Consider the following 21155-nt stretch of genomic DNA (forward strand, 5'->3'; position numbering starts at 1 on the left):
CCAGCCCTACCCCCGGCCTGTGTTGGGCCTCCCCGATTCTCCTTACGAACACCCATCCATTCTTCTGAACCTCTGGCCCGCTTTCTGGCCCAACGAGCACCTTCTCCCAACTCCTCCCTGCTCATTTTACGCCCCAGCTTTTCTCTGGTTTGATTTGGGAGAAAACTCAGGTTTCGTGGCTTACGAACCAGAGAACCTTCACTCTTCTTTTGTGGTCTTTTTCCTTGCAACTTTTATTGTCCGGAGCGTTTACTAGATGTCGATTTTGTTACAAGACAGCTATTCTCTGTTGGAATTCTTTACGTGGGCTCGAATAAAAGGGCTTCGGAACAAGTTGATTTAACTGCGAGAACCTTTTTGCACTCTTAATTGGTGCAGCATAAGCTGAAAAAGCACTTTTGTGGAGATAGTTCAGGGCTGTTTGCTCATGCTTTTTGAGTCCACATTTTTGTCAAAAATTTATGTTGGGTAGAGTCCACATACGGATATTCTGAGAACTTCAGGCAATCCTGCTTCATGTAGAAATGAACCAAACAAAAAGCATTTAAAGACCTATTGCTTAAGCATGGATATCAACTTTGATGAACTTTCAGAAATTACATAGCACTAAGCAGAACCGCTGTTGCGAGAAAAGAGGTGTTCTTATAGCCCATGAGGTGGTTGGAGGATGCCCCGTGTTCAGTGCCAGGCCACACTTAAAAAGCATCCACAACCATCTTTTCCCTCCCTCCATTTTGAAAATTAACAATACCCGATTCAGATACAGGTTTAAATACCACGGCAGTCTAGGACAGTGTTTCTCAACCTTGTTTGCTCAGTAGAATCACCCTAAAGCCGTTAAAAATGCTGATGCTCAAGTCACTAAAATCAGCATCTCTGAGGCTGGGACCCAGGTATCAAGTATAATTTAAAGCTCTCCAGGTGAGTCCACTGTGAAGCCAAGGGTGAAAACACCTTTCCAGGAAAAACATAATGAATGGGTAAGCCGTTAGTTAAGCTGTGTAACTCTGGAATTAAAAAAAATATATATTTGTTTAATTTATTTAGTTTTGGCTGCACTGGGTCTTTTTGCTGCACGCGGGCTTTCTCTGGTTGCCGCAAGCGGGGGCTGCTCTTTGTTGCAGCGGCTGGGCTTCTCATTGCGGTGGCTTCTTGTCGGGGAGCATGGGCTCTAGGCGCGCGGCCTTCAGTAGTTGTAGCATGTGGGCTCAGTAGTTGTGGCTCGCGGGCTCTAGAGTGCAGGCTCAGTAGTTGTGGCGCATAGACCCAGCTGCTCCGCGACATGTGGGATCCTCCCTGACCAGGGCTCGAACCTGTGTACCCTGCATTGGTGGGCAGATTCCTAACCACTGTGCCACCACTAGATTTTTGAGTTAGCTTACTGTAGTGTTTTTACCTGCTCTGGCTTTTGAACTTAGTTATTCTGATGGTATCCTTTAATTGCAGGAAAGAAAAAAATGGGGAGGTTTTTTTACTTTCTCAAAACCAAAAAGGGAAAGTTAATGAGGAGTAATAGAATTTGAGGTCTTCTCTCTAGACTGGGGAGAGGTGGTCCAGGACCACCTGAAATTGTTGTGGAAATTTTGGTGCATGTGTACATTTTTCTAGGAGGTTTGTGGCTTTCATCAGGTTTCCAAATGATTGTGACCCTCCCCAAATTGGTAAGAATCACAACTTTAGCTACGTGCTAGACTAACCAGCGTATTTAAAAAATTGAAGAAGTCAGTCACTAATGTTGTGTGTCATTACCTGGTGATTGAGAACGTTAGAACAAATTTTGAAAATACAGTGCCCTTTTTAAAAACAATATTTGAGTCAAATAAGATTCTTTTTGGTAGTTAAATGTCCCCTTTTGAAATAACTAGGAAAGCATTTTCAATTTGACATAGCAGAAATTAAAATTATCACTAATTTTGAGTTAATTAGATGTAGTTAATGAGATTGTTGTATAAATTCATCAGGAAGATTAAAAATTCCAATTTTCTGAACTGTGGATCAGAGACCAAGGTGATTTAAGGGAAAAAATAAAACTGCGTAGGAATTACACATCCGGATTCCTTCTTGATACTGATAGTTAATTGGAATCTCTCCTAGGATGCCCTTTGGGAGCTAAAGGGGAAAAATGTATTTTATAATGGCTAAATTGTCTTAAAGGAGTATATGTTTTTATTAATTTGGCATCTCAACTTTTTTAAAAAATTATTTTATTTTTATTTTATTTATTTTTGGCTGCGTTGGGTCTTCATTGATGCACGCGGGCTTTCTCTAGTTGCCGCGAGCAGGGGCTACTCTTCGTTGTGGTGCGCAGGCTTCTCATTGCAGTGACTTCTCTCGTTGTGGAGCACGGGCTCTAGGCATGTGGGCTTCAATAGTTGTGGCATGCGGGCTCAGTAGTTGTGGCTTGCAGGCTCTAGAGCGCAGGCTCAGTAGTTGTGGTGCATGGGCTTAGTTGCTCCACTGCATGTGGGATCTTCCTGGACCAGGGCTTGAACCCGTGTCCCCTGCATTGGCAGGCGGATTCTTAACCACTGCACCACCAGGGAAGCCCTCAACTATTGCCTTTACCATGTTTTGCCTGTACAGACCACGGGTATCCAGCCCAAACAGCATATAGTAAAACTTTACAAAATGAGAACTAGCTTTTGCACTTAAACGAAAAAGATACAAAATATGTTATTTCATCGTATTCTATATGTTGACTCTGAATGCCCAGTAATTATAAAGTCAGTTTTATTTTGAATATTGACTTTTCAAGTACAATATATTTTAGAAGCATCCATTTATTTATTAGCAACAACAATTGTTTACGTGCTTAGACTAGTTTATTTAGAATAATTCTGAAGTTGTGGGCAATTTTTTTTAAAGAAGATGTTGGGAGTAGGAGTTTATTAATTAATTAATTAATTTTTGCTGTGTTGGGTCTTCGTTTCTGTGCGAGGGCTTTCTCTAGTTGTGGCAAGCGGGGGCCACTCTTCATCGCAGTGCGCGGGCCTCTCACTATCGCGGCCTCTCTTGTTGCGGAGCACAGGCTCCAGACGCGCAGGCTCAGTAGTTGTGGCTCACGGGCTTAGTTGCTCCGCGGCATGTGGGATCCTTCCAGAACAGGGCTTGAACCCGTATCCCCTGCATTAGCAGGCAGATTCTCAACCACTGCGCCACCAGGGAAGCCCATGAAGTTGTGGGCCATTTTAAATATTGCTGTATTATATCTAATTTAATACTTCGCTCATGGGTTTCCTTTTACATTTATAAAAGGTTTAGAAAGATTTTTCACTGTTGTTATCCAGACAGCAGTCCTTTTAGGTACGTAAAGGCGGAGATATTTCTGTTTTATAGCTGGGGATTTGTAGGGCTAGATTAGTTAGACCGAGCTTACATAAGCAGTTAGTGATAGATCCAGATGGAAACCCAAGTCAGGATCATGATTCCTAGTTTAATTTTCTTCGTATAAAACCAGAGTTTCTAAAAAAATTTTCTGGTGACAGTCTATTATGAAATCTTTCGCTAATTCACTGACCTTCCAAATTAGGATGATTTTAGGCAATATTTACATTGGATCACATCCTTTTTTCCAGTTTATTCCAATTCCTCAGTTTTTCCTCTAATTCTCAAAACTTGACAACATTAATTCTGCCAGTGGGCATGGAGTTTCTACTGTCACTTGGCCCTGTAGTAGCTTGTATTGGCCATGCGAGATGTAGTTCCTATTCTTTAGGAGATTACAGTCACACATTTGTGCTAGGATGGAAATCCAAATGCCAGTTAGTGGGAGCAAAGGGAGGTATTTGGTCAGCTCTACATTAAAGTGTCAGGAGTGGGCTTACAGTCTCTTTGAACTGATTTCTGAGAACAAGGTAGGTGATGGTTGTAAAGATGTGCATAGTACAGAGCTCTCCAGACTGTACAATAAACCAGCTATAAAAAATTCAAGTGGTGGAGGCTTTATGGAGTGCCCAGGTTTTTCAGGTAAGGATATTACCTGAAGTGCCATCTACTTTATCATTTTATAAAGATAGGACATTTAATGAGCAAAGCCATAGGGAGAAAATAAGCTCAGAATAATTTGAATAGATTATTTTTTAAAAATTGAATGAGTATAGCTTTATGAAGAATTCATTTAGTTTTCCTCGATTTTCTGTTCCTATGCATACCTATAAAAACTGTTATTGACTGGCATTGGGTTATTGGAGAGAATACGTTTTGAATTGAGAGCTAAGGAGAGGAGGGAAAAGGGAATTTAATGAGTTCTTACTACATGCTTACTTACTTTTAATCCTCACAAGAGCCCTGTGAGACAAGTGTTATCCCTTATTTAAAGATGAGGAAACAGACTTAGTGGTTAAGTAACTTACCCAACTCACTCAACTAGTAATTAGGGGAGCCCGAATTTTTAACGTTTAGAATTTGTTTCCTTTCTGAAGCCCATGTTTTTTGCATTACCTTACTGGTTCTGCTATTTGCTACTAGCTATATGATTTTATGCAGAACATTTCACCTGTGGATCATAGGTTTTTCTATCTGTAAGTTAGTTTGAGCAGATAGTTATTAAGGCTTCTTCACTGAGTGTAAATCAACCTCGCTTAAATGAAAGCATTGTCTGGCCGAGGAGAGAAAAAGTAAAAACTTATTTGGGGTAATAGTATTTGAGTTTTTGTTATGCTGTTTTTCATGTCTGCTTCTGAACTTAATATCTAGTCTTTAAGTGGCACACAGCTTCAAATCAGTTTGAAGCCAGGCTGTAAGTATGATTTTAAGTTGTAGAATGTCTGAGGCAGAAAATCAGTTTTTTAAAAATTGTTTACATGATACTCTTTTCTTTCTTTATAAATTTATTTATTTATTTTTGGCTGTGTTGGGTCTTCATTGCTGCGCGCGGGCTTTCTCTAGTTGCGGCGAGTGGTGGCTTCTCTTGTTGCGGAGCAAGGGCTCTAGAGCGCAGGCTCAGTAGTTGTGGTGCACAGGCTCAGTTGCTCCACCGCATGTGGGATCTTCCCGGACCAGAGCTCGAACCGGTGTCCCTTGCATTGGCAGGCGGGTTCCTAATCACTGCGCCACCAGGGAAGTCCCAGAAAGTCAGTTATAAATTCTTTTAAAATATGGGAGATACCATGTTACTGATTGTTACTATTTGTTGATTATGTGTATCCTGTTCTATGTAGGTTCCTTGTTGAATCTGCTAGGCATCAGACGATACATGCTTATAGGTCACTTGGGAACTTTTATAATCTTACTGTAGAACAGTGTTTTTCAAAGTGTGTTCTGTGACCCATTAGTGGGTCGTGGAATCGATTTTGTGGGTCAGAAATAACATTTAAAAAATGAGGGGACTTCCTTGGTGGTCCAGTGGTTAAGACACGGGCTTTCACTGCCGTGGACCTGGGTTCGATCCCTGGTCAGGGAACTAAGATCCCACAAGCCATGTGGTGCAGCAAAAAAAAAAAAAAAAAATGGAAAAGTAAATGATAGAGTGCATTACAGATTAGGGAGGGAAATATTGTTTCCTGAAATTTGTTTGAAGTGTTTGTGATGTGTGTGTCTGGATTGTGCTGTATTTCATACTAAAGGTCATGGTTAAACATGTTTGAAAAAACACTTCTTTGGGGCAGCATTTCTCAACTGCAGCACTGTTGACATTTTGGGCCAGACGGTTCTTTGTTATAGGGGCTGCTGTCCCGGGCTTTGTAGAATGTTTAGTCCGTCCCTGCCATTTACCCGCTAAGATGGCAGTAGTGCTTCTGCAGTCTCTAAACCTTGTCCATTAGTTCCTGGGGGGCATAATCGAACCCCTGGAGAGAACTAATATTTTAGAGCAAGCATTCTTTCTGACAATTTACTCTGTTGGCTCTGAAGAGATAGCTTTATGATTAGGACTAACATTGCATCTTGTGGAAGGTAAGTAGGTTTTATAGTCATAGAGAGTTGACCTCTGTTTTGTTGTCTACCAGTTGTATGATTTTGGGTAAGTTATTTTCTCTGAGCTTCAGGGTTTTCACCTATAAAATGGGAATTATAACATCTACTTCCTAGGATTGTTGTTAAGAATTAAACAATATCTAAAAATATTTAGTATAGTACCTAGCACGCTCTAGGCCTCAGTATGTCCCAGATATTATTAGGGTCTAGGTTTATTTTTTTTTCTCAATCAAGTCTCTATGATTGAGTAACTTTCTAGAGGTAAACAATTTAAAAAAATGATTCATGTACACAATTTTTTTAAAAGTTAAACTGTATATGCTCAGGTTATTCTTTTCACTGCTAAATTTACTGACTTTAGGTACCAGGTTAAAAACAGTTGCTCTTTTCAAGTGGAGAAAAACTGACTTGGGTAGGATAAGGACTTCTAATGATAGTTTTGTTTGGGTTAAATATAGGAATAACAGAAAAACCTAAGTAGGCTTATATATGTTATATTCTGTGTTCTTTAAATATATTAACTTATTAAATCATCACAAGAACCCTATTAGGTAGTTAATATTATTAGCCTTATTTTACAGATGAAGAAATTGAGTGAGGTACGTAGCAACTTAGTGACTTGATGGCAGAGATGGATTCACGCCTAAGCAGTCTGGCTCCAGAGTCAGCACTTTTAACCACTCTGCGGGATTAACTCTATGCATAATGGAGAGTCCTTTTGTCTAATTTGGTTCTCAGTCTGTAGCATGAACCTGGTCTTTACCTTAGCTTGTTATTAAATCCGAAGGATTTTCTAATAGCCCAGTGAGACTGTATGCAAAACTTCCTGGATGTGTTTTACGATGTTATTTTCCATAACTCACGTGAGGACATTATTTAGTTTTTTGCCATCCTTTTTGTTTTTAAAAAATTTTATAGCCATTATTAATGCTTAATTTACCTCTTATTTCTACTGACTTATTTTTAACTTTTTTTTTTAATATAATGGCACACGATAGAATTTGCTGAGATTAGCCCTAGTGGATTTTGTTGTGATTTTGTGTGGCATTTCTTAGGATAAAATCTACAACCTTGGTTTAACCAAATCCATCCTGTCTGTTATTTTTGTATGGCTCAGGAGCTAAGAATGGTTTTTACATTTTTAAGTAGTTGGAAAAAGTAAAAAGAATAATATTTTATGACATGTGAAAGTTACATAAAATTTAAATTTTAGTGTCTGCAAGTAAAATTTATTGGAATACGGCCACAGTCATTCATATGACTACTTTTGTGCTACAACAACTGAATTAAATAGTTGCTACAGACAGTATACCTCACACACAAAAAACTTAATATATCTGACCCTTTACAGGAAAAGTTGCTAACCCCTGTTGTATTGGGTTGGCCAAAAAATTTGTTTGGGTTTTTCCATAACATCTTACGGAAAAACTGGAACAAACTTTTTGGCCAACCCATAGATAATTTATTTATTGTGGTTACAGTTTGTTGTCTTATTTCACTAGATTGTAAACTCTGTAAAGGCAGAGATGTCTGTTTTGTTCACTGAGGTATCCCAAGTACCAGAAACAGTGCCTGGCTTATAGTAACTGCTCATTAAATATTTGAATAGGGTAAAAAAAACCCATGAATTTATAAAAATGAATGATTAATTTTCAAAGTAATGCTAGCTAATACTTATTTAGCACTAGTTCATTTAAATCTCACAGCAACCATATGAAGTACAGGCGGTTTTATTATTCTCATTTAACACCAAGAAGAAACTAAGACATTGAAGGAGAAAAGTAGCTTACCCAGGGTTACACAGCTAAATAAATGGTAGGACTGGAGCCTAATCCTAGAGAATCTGGGTCTAGGTCTGGTTTTCTGTAAATGACTCATACCCAATCCATCTGCCTTTTACAGTAGATCATTGGTTAAATTATATAGTGGAATAGTCTTGCTTTAGGAGTTTGTTGTCTTTTCTGATGCTTTGTCATGAGCTGACTGTTCCTGCCCAGAGCAGGCAATTAAGACACCTTAGACTCTTCTCCATTTTAGGAATACTAGATCAGACTTTACAGAACAAGTCTAGGAAGTATGGTGTTTGTAGCTTCTTTTTCTCCATTTACTGTCTGTTGTTTTTAACCTAATCAGATTTTTCCTTTTAAAATGAATTTTGAAACTGGAATTGACATAATAGAAGATAGATTTAATATGACAGTGGAGGTAATAGAAGGTTTGAATATTACTTTGAACTTCATCTTGAATCGAGTTTCCCGATAATATATATGCTTTGAACATGAGAATTTAACTTGACATTAAATGTAAAAAAATAAAATTATATCCGAATAGTCATTTTCTCTTGTTGAATAGTAGAATTAAAGAAAATGACAGTGTATATATTTCTTTATATTTTCATTGATTTTTATCTTTCCTTCAAGTGCATTTACTTTCTCATGCCCCGATGTACAAGTTTTTCACATTGTACTATTGCAGTGCTTCCACTCTAGGAAGTATGTGATCCTTGTATAAACTGCTAAGTGTTTTCCCAAAAAAAAAAAATTAGTTCTTATAAAATTATCTAATAATGTTCTGGTAGCTCAGTCAGTGTTTTCTGAACAGATCAGACTCATCTTGATATTAAACTTTAAACAAATTATAATAGAAAGTTCTTGAATTTTTCACATTGTAAAAGTAGTATAATAGCATAAAGAACATTTGAACAAAGAAAAAGGTGCATCACATTATCCTAACACAGCTCTTTTAATGTTTATATGTAACTTTATGGAGTATCTGTATTTAGTATGTGCACAGAGTAATGGAATTTTAGGTTTCGAGGGAGTCTGGTTTAATCTCTTTTATTTAAAGAAACTGTTTTGTTGGTGCATACATCCTTTCCTTCAGAATTCAAACCAACATCTTCCTGTCCTGGGGTACTTTTTATTATACCATTATAACTTGTTTTTTATGATTTCCTTTCCTACTTTAACAAAGTATAAGGGAGGTATTTTGATATGTACAAAACTAAATAGGAATGCATTTGAGTATTTCCTATTGGTGCATATTTGCATGTATTTATTATGCCTTTCTTTTTAAATTTTTATTCAGCTTTCTAAAACCAACTTTTCCAACAACAATGATTTCCGTGCTCTTCTGCAGTCTCTGTATGCTACTTTTAAGGAGTTCAAAATGCATGAGCAGATTGAAAACGAATACATTATTGGTTTGCTTCAACAACGCAGCCAGACCATTTATAATGTGCATTCTGACAATAAACTCTCTGAGATGCTTAGCCTCTTTGAAAAGGGTCTGAAGAATGTTAAGGTGAGTTGCAAAAATGGATATTTATCACAGCTTGTGCCATCTTCTGATATGTCATTGGCAAAACTTGTTAGCATTTTATAGTAAATGATGTTACTATAGTATAGTAAATGTATGTTAAAGAAAAAAAATTATTCTGACACTTGTTAAAGACGGTAAGGAAGACTTTATTCAAGGGATTACTGCAGTGGGGTTTTGCAGTAGGAGAGAGAGATTGGGTTGAATTCTTATAGCCAGGGAGCAGAGGTGAGGGTCAGGAAAATTACTAAGAGGAACATCAAGGTTGGGAGATTCTTGCTAGACTGACTCTTGCTTCTTTTTGCTGAAGGCATACCAAGGTGACAAGATATTGAGGGTGGATAGATATTGAGGGTTATCAAATGCCAAGGGTGGTAGTGGTGGGGTTGATAGACTGATTCAGGATGATTTTGGTAAAACTGGACTAAGTGGGCCAAGGACAGAGCTCAAGGTCAGGGCCTGGCTGAGAAGACTCAGTGGATCCTGGCTCAGATTTGATGAGAATCTTTATCAGTTACCTCTTTGTTACTATATGTAAAATTCTATCATGAATGCTGCTCTCCAAATCTTAAAGGTGTTTTTGTAAGTTGAAATTTCGATTACTGTACAAATTTTACTTTCTGATAACATTTGCTGAACTCTTAAAAGAAATCTGTAGTAAATGCAGTTATGGGTGACTAAAGGTAGAATTGTTACTTAGAATGAACAGGGCCGTAGGGGTGGTTACAAAGAATAATTTTTAATTGTATGACGTAAAATTAAAGATATTTTTGGGAGTAGTTTAGGATAATGGTGTAGAGAAATTTCCCTATTAATTATATTTACGTATTATAGGATATTTGGTCTTCATTTGTCCCCCTTTTGGCTTGGTGAAACATAGACTTAAGTTGTAACTCTGTCAAACCACCATGCACCTTTCATTGATAGATTTGTGTTCTAGAAAGACTGTTCTTAAGTAGGGAAGATGATGGATTGAAGGGAAAAAAAAGACCCAAGCAGGAAGATTGTTATAAAAAAATTATTATAATAGTCTCCAGAAGAATACACAGTAGCTATTTGGTGGGGAGGTAGGAGATTGGGTAGGGATAAGGTACTGGGAGGGAAGATGGTATAGGAAGATTTATTTTTTTATTGAATACTCCTTTGTACTGTTTGAATTTTATATCATGTTCATGTATTACCTATTCAATAAAATGATTAAGATCAGAACTGAAGTAGTAACTAGTGGAGACAGAAGGGAAGGGACAGACTTGAAAGTAATGTAGGACATAAAATTGATAGAAGGTAGTGCTTGCATATACAGGAAGGAGGAAAGGAGAAAGAGAAAGGAAATAAGAGTGAGAATTGAGCTTGACTTTCTAGGGAATATAGAAGAGGCTAAAAAGATCCATTATGGGCAGGTTGGGTTTGAACTGCTTGTGCAGTCCAGGTGGGCATTTATAAGTAGGAGGCGGCATTAGTTGCGCTTCAAGGTTGGAAGGGTAATTTGGTTTGGAAAAGCAAATTTGATAATTATCAGCATGTAAGTAGAAATGGAAGCCACTTGGGCATGCTTAAGGAAAATGTGTAAAATCCTAAGAGAATAGGACATTGGATAGACTATTGGGAAGCAGGTTAATAAATTAGTTAAAAAAGGAGGAGACTAGAGAGGACTCAGCAGGGTTAAGATATTCCCACATTTTAAAAGTTTCATTATTGTGAATTTTCCACATGTACTAAGTTGAGAGGGCTGATACAGAAGTGATGGATAAGTTACAGGGAGATATGACCATAGTTCATATGGGGAAGAACTCTTTAGCTGTTGTGCAGAGTTAGAACGATTTACCTCAAGGTACAGTGAGCTCCTTGCCTTTAGAAGTGTAGATGGTCTTCTTCAGGATAATGTAACAGGTATTCTGAATTGTTTAGTAGAGGATACACTAGAGATGACCTTAAAGGGATTCTGTAATGATATAGTCCAGTAGGCGCTTATGAACCGCTCAGAGGTATATTAATCGGAAAACAGACACATTGAAATTGTATAAATGTATGCATTAGAAATCAGTAGAAGTTTTGAGCAAATACTTGCTATTTTTAGACTTTTTATGACATTTTTAAAAAGAAGTATGAGATCACATTACTAAAGGAATTCAAGGTTCTTTTAAGAGATGTTTTGAGGCCATCTTTTATACTTAGAAAAGTACAGAGACCATTTTGCTATTTGTTAGTCCCATTTTTTACCCTGACGTTTCAAGTTACATTTCACACTGACTTTCTAGGATCAGATACAGTATAAATTATGAAGCGAAATTTTTATAGAATACAGTTTTTTTGTTTGTTTCTAGAATGAATATGAGCAGTTAAATTATGCGAAACAGTTGAAAGAGAGACTGGAGGCTTTTACAAGAGATTTTCTTCCTCACATGAAAGAGGAAGAGGAGGTAAGCATAATTTTTCCTCTTCGTGATTTTGCTTTATAAAATTGGAGAAATGTTATTTTTCCTTTGAGTCTTCAAAATAATACATAGGAAGATGAACCTCCAGATCTTTTTAGAAAATGAAGAAAAACCCAAGGAAAAAAAACATTAATTTTGTTTCCTTAGAGAGTTTGTTGCTTTTCATTGACTGAGTGATTGATTTAATTCATTTACTCAAAAAATATTTATTCTCTTATTATGTGGATGGCACTGTATTGATTGTTAACTTTTTATGCTACCCTAATGTCTTTTCTGAACCTTTAGAAGATCCTTTAAACTTTTTAATGTTTTCTCTATTTCCATTCTAGGTTTGAAGAATTTTTAGTGTTCTTTTTTTAGTAGTGGATTTTAGTAATTAAATGGTGGTGTTAAACTTATCAGTCTTATAACTAGTGCACATGTATTAGGATATCCCTGAAGTGGATGAGCAAAACATTTTCTCATTCTCTTCTTTCTCTAAAGTGGGATGAGTATCAGGGTAAGGAATAGAGAAAATATTTTATGAGGAACTGGATTCTTGTTCAGCTGTAAATCAGTTATTATAGTGATTCTCACTATAAAAAGGCTTCACCTTATAATCAGATGGCCATTTAAAAAAAATCTACTTTTAAGCCCTTTCCAGACCAATTAAATCAGGTGGGAGATAGAAATGGACATGGATATATTTTAAAGGTTCCCCAAGTCATTGTAATATGCAAATATGCAACCAGCATTGAAACCACTGAGTTACCAGAGCAGTGTTTCTTAACCTGTGATGCACATCAAAATTATCTATGGAGCAAAGAAAAAAAGAAAAGCCCTTGGCTCCACCTCTAAAGATTCTAACTCTGTCAGTTGGAGGTTGGGACTAAGCATCTGTTTCAAAGAAGACATCTCCTAGATAATATTGAATAGTTGAAGGTATCAGTAGAGCTCTGACTTTTATGGTTGGCAGTACACTGGGTACGGTTCTCATATGATTTAGAGGCCCTGTTTGGGTAGAGGTCAGTTGTTGTAGTAGCAGAAAGCAGTTACCTGACCTAAATGTCTCACCATAGGAGAGTGATTTAGAGTGTATGATAAGCTCTGTACAGGAGGACCTTCTGGTTTGGATGCTTGTAAATTGTTTCGAGAATGAGTGGAGAAGCCATAGAAAGAAGGATCTTGGTGGTGGTATTCTTCTTTGCAATTTTTTGGGAAACTAACTTGGTGGTAACAACTAAATTTTTATGTTTTCCAAATATGTGGTCATAATACTACACTTGAGCCATTAATACTTTAAAAGATGTAGAGTAAAACAAAACTAATTAAGCATATTTCCTTATGAGTATTTTGTTTAATTTAGGTTTTTCAGCCCATGTTAATGGAATATTTTACCTATGAAGAGCTTAAGGATATTAAAAAGAAAGTGATTGCACAACACTGCTCTCAGAAGGATACTGCAGAACTCCTTAGAGGTCTTAGCCTATGGAATCAAGCTGAGGAGCGGCAGAAGTTTTTTAAATATTCTGTGGATGAAAAGTCAGATAAAGGTGAGAGTCATATGTTCAGATAGCTAGCTAGCGATTTATTCGTTCCAAGGCCATTTACTTCTTGTTGATATGACCTTTATATTTTGTTTGAAGAATAATTTAGGCCATTTGTTTTCAAGTATAGTAAATTTAATTGAGGACAGTAGTTTCTATCTTAGAATTTAGTATTGTCTGTGATAATTTAACAGCTCATATACTTGGGCCATGTGCAGCATAGTGTTTCTTGAAGGAGTTTATATATATAATAATAATGATAATTTTGATTAGTAAGAATAACTATCAATATTATTTATATATAAATATATAATGATAATAATATTTTATTATTAATACTTATTATTATTTTGGTCAATCAAAATTATTGAAAACTACCATATACAGAGCACTTTTGCAGTGTCATCCAATTTTCTGAGCTCCACTGACCATAGTGGCTGTTTTTATCCTTCCTTGTTTTTTCTTTTTTTTAAAAAATCAGTTTTCAAAATCATTTAATGCTTATAGTTTTCTCTCTACCCTTTCTCATTCTCTTAGCTTATATCCAGGAATACACAGGGGAGTGAGTATGAGAGGCATAGTTTTTCTATGTATAGTCACTTTGAGAAAACAAATGTAAATAAAATATCTCTGCTTTTTTTATTGATAGACTACTTCCTCATTTTTATTCTTTCTTTTGTTTGATAGCTTTGCCTTTTAAAACATCATTAAATAAAATTATTGGCATCCTGAGGCTAGTAAAAATTCCTTTGCTTTTGCTAGATGAGAAATAGCAATGCATTCCTGTTAAAATTGCTTGAAAGTGTTTGAAATTGGTCCTTTTTTCTTATTTTTATTTAATAAAGTAGGTGAGATGCATGTTGGAACAAAATTGTTTTTATAGGTTAAGCTATAATTAAACCCATAAAGCTTGTGTGCTTCACTCTGAAATGCAGCCTGTGCTTTAGACATCAAGTCAGGACCTGTTGTATCTGGTTTAATTTTAATTATAAGATGGGACTTAAAAGCATCACACTTACTATATTGAATTTTCCCACTCCTTCAAAGTAAGTTATAGCTGTATTATGTTTAAAATATTTGCCATTTGTAAAGGGTTAGGTTAAAGTAATTCATCATAGCATTTCTATATTTAAGTTGCTTTGTGAAGACAAATCAAATATATAAGGTACTCAGATTCTTTTTAGTACATTAATGATGAAACTTTTATATTTTATATTCTTTACTGTACACCTACCTCATTTGCAGTTTTCCTTTGGAAAGTTGCTACTGAAATAACCCATTATAGGAAACTGGATATCCAATAACTGTTTTCTATATTAGCTGCTGACAAAAGATTCCTGATAAATGTTTACCAGCATTAGAAATATTTACATTATATTGTCTCAACTGGCTCATAAATAGGATAAGGTTGAGGCACCTAAACGTTATAGAGGTCAGATTTCAGAGTTCTGAAACGTGAAAATCAAAGAGGGAACACAAGGAACATGCTGACAGGAGTTGGAATGCATGAATGGAAAACGTTGTGAGATTTGTGTGCATCATTAAAAATGCCCTGGATTTCTCATTATTTGACTGACTCTACACTTGCTGACTTACAGCTGTATAACCTGTTGGGTTCCTTTTTCAAATGATGCTTCTTATGCTACAAAGTGAGTATTGTATTTTCTGCGACGCCTTTGTAAGACGAAGTAAATCCTGTGTTCATTATTGTAGCTCCCACTGATGAAGTATGATTTGGACCACGATAGTTTAACCCTACGGGTTCTTAACAAGTTTAACATCTCCATGTTACCTCTAATCCATGTTATTTCCTTTTCACATCTTGCAAGCAGGAAGGAGTGGACTTTAGGCACTGGATTTTATTTATAGAAATGTGATTGTAATTTCTTACTGCATTTGCTCTTAGAGCCTTTTATGTTAAAGGTTTTCTTTTTTATTTCAGAAGCAGAAGTGTCAGAACAATCCACAGGTATAACTCATCTTCCTCCTGAGGTAATGCTGTCAATTTTCAGTTATCTTAATCCTCAAGAATTATGTCGATGCAGTCAAGTAAGCACTAAATGGTCTCAGCTGGCAAAAACTGGATCACTTTGGAAACATCTTTACCCTGTTCATTGGGCCAGAGGTAGGTAAATGGGATGCTTAGTTTGTTTTAAAAATATTTCAATCTGTTTTTTTTTTTTTAAGTATATACTCATAGACATTAATAAGCAAGGCCAGGGAGGGAAACTCTGAAAGGTTGCCTAAAAATAGGTTTCATAGTTAGATTATATGTCTTTGTATACATTTTTTAAAAGCTAACAATTCTGAAGTATTCATGAGTGAATTATGTGATGTGTGCAATTTCCTTTCAAATAATTAGGAAAAAATAGTTGGGGATGGAACGAAAAATAATTGGCAAAATGTTGACAATTGTTTTTTCTTAATAAATTTATTTTATTTATTTTTGGCTGCGTTGGGTCTTCGTTGCTGCTTGTGGGCTTTCTCTAGTTGTGGCAAACGGGCTACTCTTTATTTTGGTGCATGGGCTTCTCATTGCAGTGGCTTCTGTTGTTGTGGAGCATGGGCTCTAGGTGCATGGGCTTCAGTAGTTGTGGCTTGAGGGCTCTAGAGTGCAGGCTCAGTAGTTGTGGTGCACGGGCTTAGTTGCTCCATGGCATGTGGGATCTTCCCGGACCAGGGCTCGAACCCGTGTCCCCTGCATTGGCAGGCAGATTCTTAACCACTGTGCCACCAGGGAAGCCCCGATAATTGTGAAGATAGGTGATGAGTACATAGGTGTTCATTATGCTACTTGTTTAATGCTGCTTATTCCTACTTTTGACTATATTTGTAATTTTCCATAACAAAACATTAAAAATAAAATTAATAGGTTGTCAGAACAGCTTTAAATAATTAGATGAGTATTTTAAAAATACAAAATAAATTAATTCTATAAAATTTAAAGTTGAGGCACTTTTATGTTTCCCTTTTGATAGTAGCTCAAGATAACTGAATGTATTTTTGTCTTTAGCATATTTTTTTGTGATTAATAATGCCTCATTCTATAAATTACAATTTCATATTAGTTAATTTCATTGTGGTAAGTTAGTTTTACACGTGAACAATTAAAGAAAATTTTGCTTTCATGAGCATATAATGCAGTCATGGGATAAATACAACTAATATGGCATATATTCTTCTGTCACTGAATTAAAACAGTTTTTCTAGGTGAGTACCTCAAATTTCACATTAATTGTTTTTAGTTTTTTATAATTTGTCACTTTGACATGGAAATATATTTTTTACATAATTAAAGTGTGAGTCTGATATAAAAATAGTTTTATTTTTTATATCAATATGTAGCACTTTTAAATAAGCTTTTGTTAGATATATAATATTTTTTGCATGAAGCTCTTTGGAGTATTGGGTAGACTTACATGATCCAAATGATTAGAATTATTATTTTTATGTGGAATAATTTTACTTATTGTAGGATAATATATTAAGTGAAAGGTCAGATAAGGCAAGTATGGATATATCACATACTTTTTTATTAGATATATTTTTGATTATGAAGAATTACTTATTAGGTAGTAATACATAATTAGGTACTGTTTGATATAAAGATCAAATATGATAATGCTATGCTAGATTTCTGTGAAGTTAACCAGATTAAATATGCTGCTTTTTTTTTCTGTTTTTAATATGCTTAAACAAAAAGTTCCAATAAAAATGGTTGTAATTTAATTTATTTATGGTATTTGTTTCCTGTGATTCTTGATCCCAATTGATTTGACCCCCTCCAGGGGATGTTTTGAAATGCCTGTAGAGGCATTTTTGTCCCATCTTGGAGTATTACACTGGCATCCAGGGGGTAGAGGCCAGGGTTACTGCTAAACACCCTGCAATGCACAGGGAAGCACTCCACAACAAAGAATTACCCAGCCCAGAATATCAATGGTGTTAAGGTTGAGGAGCCCTCACTTAGATGTAACGTTAGGAATTCAATAAATTAATTCTGCATTGTCTTGCACTTCACAATCATGTAATTTATTTGCAGTGTATTCTCCAGGATCTTTAAATTTATGGTTTAGCTTTACCTTAATCTTTCCCTTTTTCTGTTCCCACCTACTTCTGAATTGCTAATTCACTACTGAGCAGAAAGTCTTGCTTCCTTTTGTTTATTAGCAATTGTCTTAATGTGGGTATTCCTGGAGCCAGTGTGAAGCCACAGTAGGGAAAAAGGTTAGGTTGTTTTCAGTGATTTCTGAAGTTTCTTGTTAAGACTGTTGATAATTATTTTTCATAGTTTTTTGGTATGTCTGAAATTGAATTCTGTGCTTATTTAAATGTAATTTTTTAAACCACAATTGTTTCTAACAATAGGTGGCTCATTGTGTATGGCTCACATATTTTTTGTGTGCAGACATTTTTGTTATAAATAGGTTATATTTTTGTAATGGTGGCCGATCTAATCTTATTTTGTTCCTTTTGTTTTTTTTTGTTGAGTAGGTGACTGGTATAGTGGTCCTGCAACTGAACTTGATACTGAACCTGATGAGGAATGGGTGAAAAATAGAAAAGATGAAAGTCGTGCTTTTCAGGAGTGGGATGAAGATGCCGATATAGATGAATCTGGTAAGCTATGTCTGGAATTAAAATCGTTACATGGTGCTTTAATAATTACTGTTACATTTAACAAGTACTTAGGTGCTAGGATTTATGTATTTTGTGTTTTCTAAAAAACCTGGTGTTTTTAAGCCTGCTGCTTTCTAAACTTTCATGGAATAGTAAGCGTATTTAAAATTCTGTTTGAAGTAATTTTTAAATGTGTATAGGCTTGTTTCCCATATATTTTTTTTAACAGATTTATTTTTTTATTTATTTTTATTTATTTTTGGCTACGTTGGGTCTTCGTTGCTGCCCGCAGCTTTCTCTAGTTGCAGCGACTGGGGGCTGCTCCTCCTTGTGGTGCATGGGCTTCTCATTGTGGTGGCCTTTCTTGTTGTGGAGCACAGGCTCTAGGTGCGCGGGCTCCAGTAGTTGCGGCGCGTGGGCTCAGTAGTTGTGGCTCATGGGCTCTAGAGCGCAGGTTAAGTAGTTGTGGCACACGGGCTTAGTTGCTCCACAGCATGTGGGATCTTCCCGGACCAGGGCTTGAACCTGTGTCCCCTGCATTGGCAGGTGGATTCTTAACCACTGTGCTATCAGGGAAGCCCTCCCATATGTTTTTATATTTATTTAAACGCTTTAAAAAAAATCAGAAAATGATGGCTGTTTTCCTTATTGAAATAATATACATTCATTATAGTGCTATGCAGTTTACAGTGTGTTTTTAGGGCCACTTCATTTGATCAGCTCAGTAGTATATATTGAGTCATCTGTGGCCCAGAGGAAGGAGCATAAAGCTGTTGAACCTGTTTATTAATTTGTAAACAGTCATGCCACTTGCCTCACATGGTGGTTATAGAATTAAGAAGTAATATATATGAAAATTCTTTGTAAATGGTAAGGGATTATATAAACTAGTGTAGCCATTCATTAAGCACCGTGGGAGAATTCAAGGGTGACAAAGACTTTATCCCTACCCTCAAAGAACTCACAAATGGGAGAATTTAGAATACATGATTCTTAATCAAGGTATGTATTGGAAAATGCTGTAATGAAGGTGCAGAAAGATGCTCTTTGGGAATATGGAGGAGAAAGACACAAATTCTATCTTAGATGTTACTTTAGATAATGATTAACTATTAAAAGATGATGAAAATAGTAAAAAAAAAAAAAAATAATAAGATATTCTTCTACTTCGTAAAACTGAACCTGTAGGAATTTTTTATTTATAAGTTGCGCACTTATAGTAAGCTGGTCTGGCAAAAGAACTAAACTTGTCGAAAGTAAGGAATATAAATACAAAGATTATTGTTTTAGCAGCAAGTTTATTTTTATGAAATGAAGGTGCAAAACACCTTGGTATAGTTTTAAATGTTTGGAAGGTGTCATGTAAGGAGGTCTATTCCAGTTAGATTTGGTGATTTGCTTATCCTGTGGCAGGCACTTTCTGGGCATGAGGTTAATAGTGAACAAAATGGGAAAAAAAAAAATCCTTGGCTTTGTTTAGCTTAAAATTTGGAGGGGGAGGTAGACAGTAAAGACAGGCAAAATATATACTGTATTAGATAGTGTTAAGTGCTGTGGAGAAAAATAAAGGAAAAGCGTGCCAGGAAGAGAGGAAAGAAGTTACCATTTTCAATAGATTGAGTAGTTAAGGTCCCTTGAGAAATTTGAGCAAAGACCTCAAGGAATTAAGGTCTTTACTCAGATGTCACCTTAGGGAAGACTTGAGTTATCCATTCTGAAAAATCAATTCATAATACCTGTGTTGAGTTTTAAAGGCTTTATCAAACTTAATGTGTTTATCTCAGCACTTACAGATAGACAAAGAGACTGCTGTTGTTTTCTTTCATATTGAGAGGGAAAGATTAAGGTTATAATGATGGAGCCTTTCTAAGGTAATATATGTGTTTAGCTGTTTAGTGTATCTAAGAGTAAACTTTGGATCTGTCATCTGTGTTAGTGCTTTTTCAGCTTAGCTGTCTTTACTAGTCTTGTAGAGAAGTAGTTATTCTTCATAGGATGTTTAGTTTTCTTTTTTTTAGGATTTCACAGTAAACAGTACACATTTAGATAGAGAGAGCCAGAGAAACAAAAGAATCATTTGGAAATAAAATTGTAGTAGAATAAATAGGGTTCACTAAAAGTCACTTTTATCCCTATATTTCACATATATGTCTAACTAAAGGAGGAATTTAGAATATTATCTGTAAACATGGAAACAGTCAAAAATTCAGAATTATTGTTTCTATTTATATTCCTTTTGTCAGCTACACTCAGTTTTGTTTTAAATGAGACTTCCTCAGCTTATCCTGTTAAACTGTTTTATGTTTGGAGACATTTGAGTTAGGTTTTCGGGTAAGCAAAAAAGCAATAGGATCCTGAGAAAGGTGATAAAATTATTAGTTCATTCTTTTTGGTGTAGTGTGTTTTTTCCCTTATATCAAATTGGGGTTTGTAGGATTTTTTTTTTTTTTTTACTGTTACAGTAGTGCATCCTGTTATACACATCTAAACTCTACAGAAGTTATTAAGCAGAAAACAAAAGCCATGCTCATTTTTAATTTCTTAAAAATTCTACGGTACTTTTTGTTGCTTGATTCATTATGACCAGCCTAACTTAATTGTTTCAAATCTCTTCTAGCTCTGTGTCCCTTTTATTGATATTTATGTAAAATAATGAATGAAACTTTTTATTATTTTTATTATGGTTTATTTTCCTCTTGATATCCTATATTCCCTTGAAGAACTTACACTATTCTTCAAGTAGTCAAAGTTTTTTCCAAAATTTTTTCGGTGCCTGAAACTGGAGTTATTTTTATCTTTTCTCTGATAATTAGCTTGAGAAGAAAATTACCTTCAGCCTTGAAGCATGTTAAAAAATTCTTCCTTTCATTCCCATTTAAACCTTTTTTCTTTTTCTATTGTCTCTTTTTAGTTGATGTCAGACCTGTTAATATAAATATTAAGTCCTGGCGAATGAGGACTTGTCCATTTAATTTGCTTTGCATATATAGGGGAGTTTAAAAGGAGAGCAAAAAGTATTTCATATTTAATGATTTGGTGATTCCTTGAGTAGCCTAATCATAATTAGTGTATCAAGTTCTTAGACTTTTGAATTCATTTTACAGAAGAGTCTGCAGAGGAATCGATTGCCATCAGCATTGCACAAATGGAAAAACGTTTACTCCATGGCTTAATTCATAATGTTCTACCGTATGTTGGTACTTCTGTAAAAACTTTAGTATTAGCGTACAGCTGTGCAGTTTCCAGCAAAATGGTATGTATAAATTAGCACTAGTTTAGGTATTAAGAAAAAGTAGCAACGATCTACATTTTGTTTGCTTATTCCTGAGTTAAATTAAAAAAA

The 21155-nt window shown here is 35.6% G+C and overlaps 1 protein-coding gene across 4 annotated transcripts in view; it reads left to right on the forward strand.

Annotated features, from left to right (window-relative positions):
- The window catches only part of FBXL5 (F-box and leucine rich repeat protein 5), a 76336-nt gene that overhangs the window by 27705 nt on the left and 27476 nt on the right, over window positions 1–21155 (forward strand). For all 4 annotated transcript variants that reach the window (XM_024741768.1, XM_024741771.1, XM_024741772.1 and 1 more), the window contains exons 2-7: window positions 9001–9216; window positions 11556–11651; window positions 13012–13198; window positions 15135–15317; window positions 17687–17812; window positions 20917–21065. In XM_024741768.1, coding sequence (XP_024597536.1) covers window positions 9082–9216; window positions 11556–11651; window positions 13012–13198; window positions 15135–15317; window positions 17687–17812; window positions 20917–21065 — 876 coding nt within the window. In that variant the 5' untranslated portion in view covers window positions 9001–9081. The remainder of the gene's footprint in view (window positions 1–9000; window positions 9217–11555; window positions 11652–13011; window positions 13199–15134; window positions 15318–17686; window positions 17813–20916; window positions 21066–21155) is intronic.

Source organism: Neophocaena asiaeorientalis, unplaced genomic scaffold, assembly GCF_003031525.2.
Source record: "Neophocaena asiaeorientalis asiaeorientalis breed wild unplaced genomic scaffold, Neophocaena_asiaeorientalis_V1.1 scaffold218, whole genome shotgun sequence".
Taxonomy (NCBI): Eukaryota; Metazoa; Chordata; class Mammalia; order Artiodactyla; family Phocoenidae; genus Neophocaena; species Neophocaena asiaeorientalis.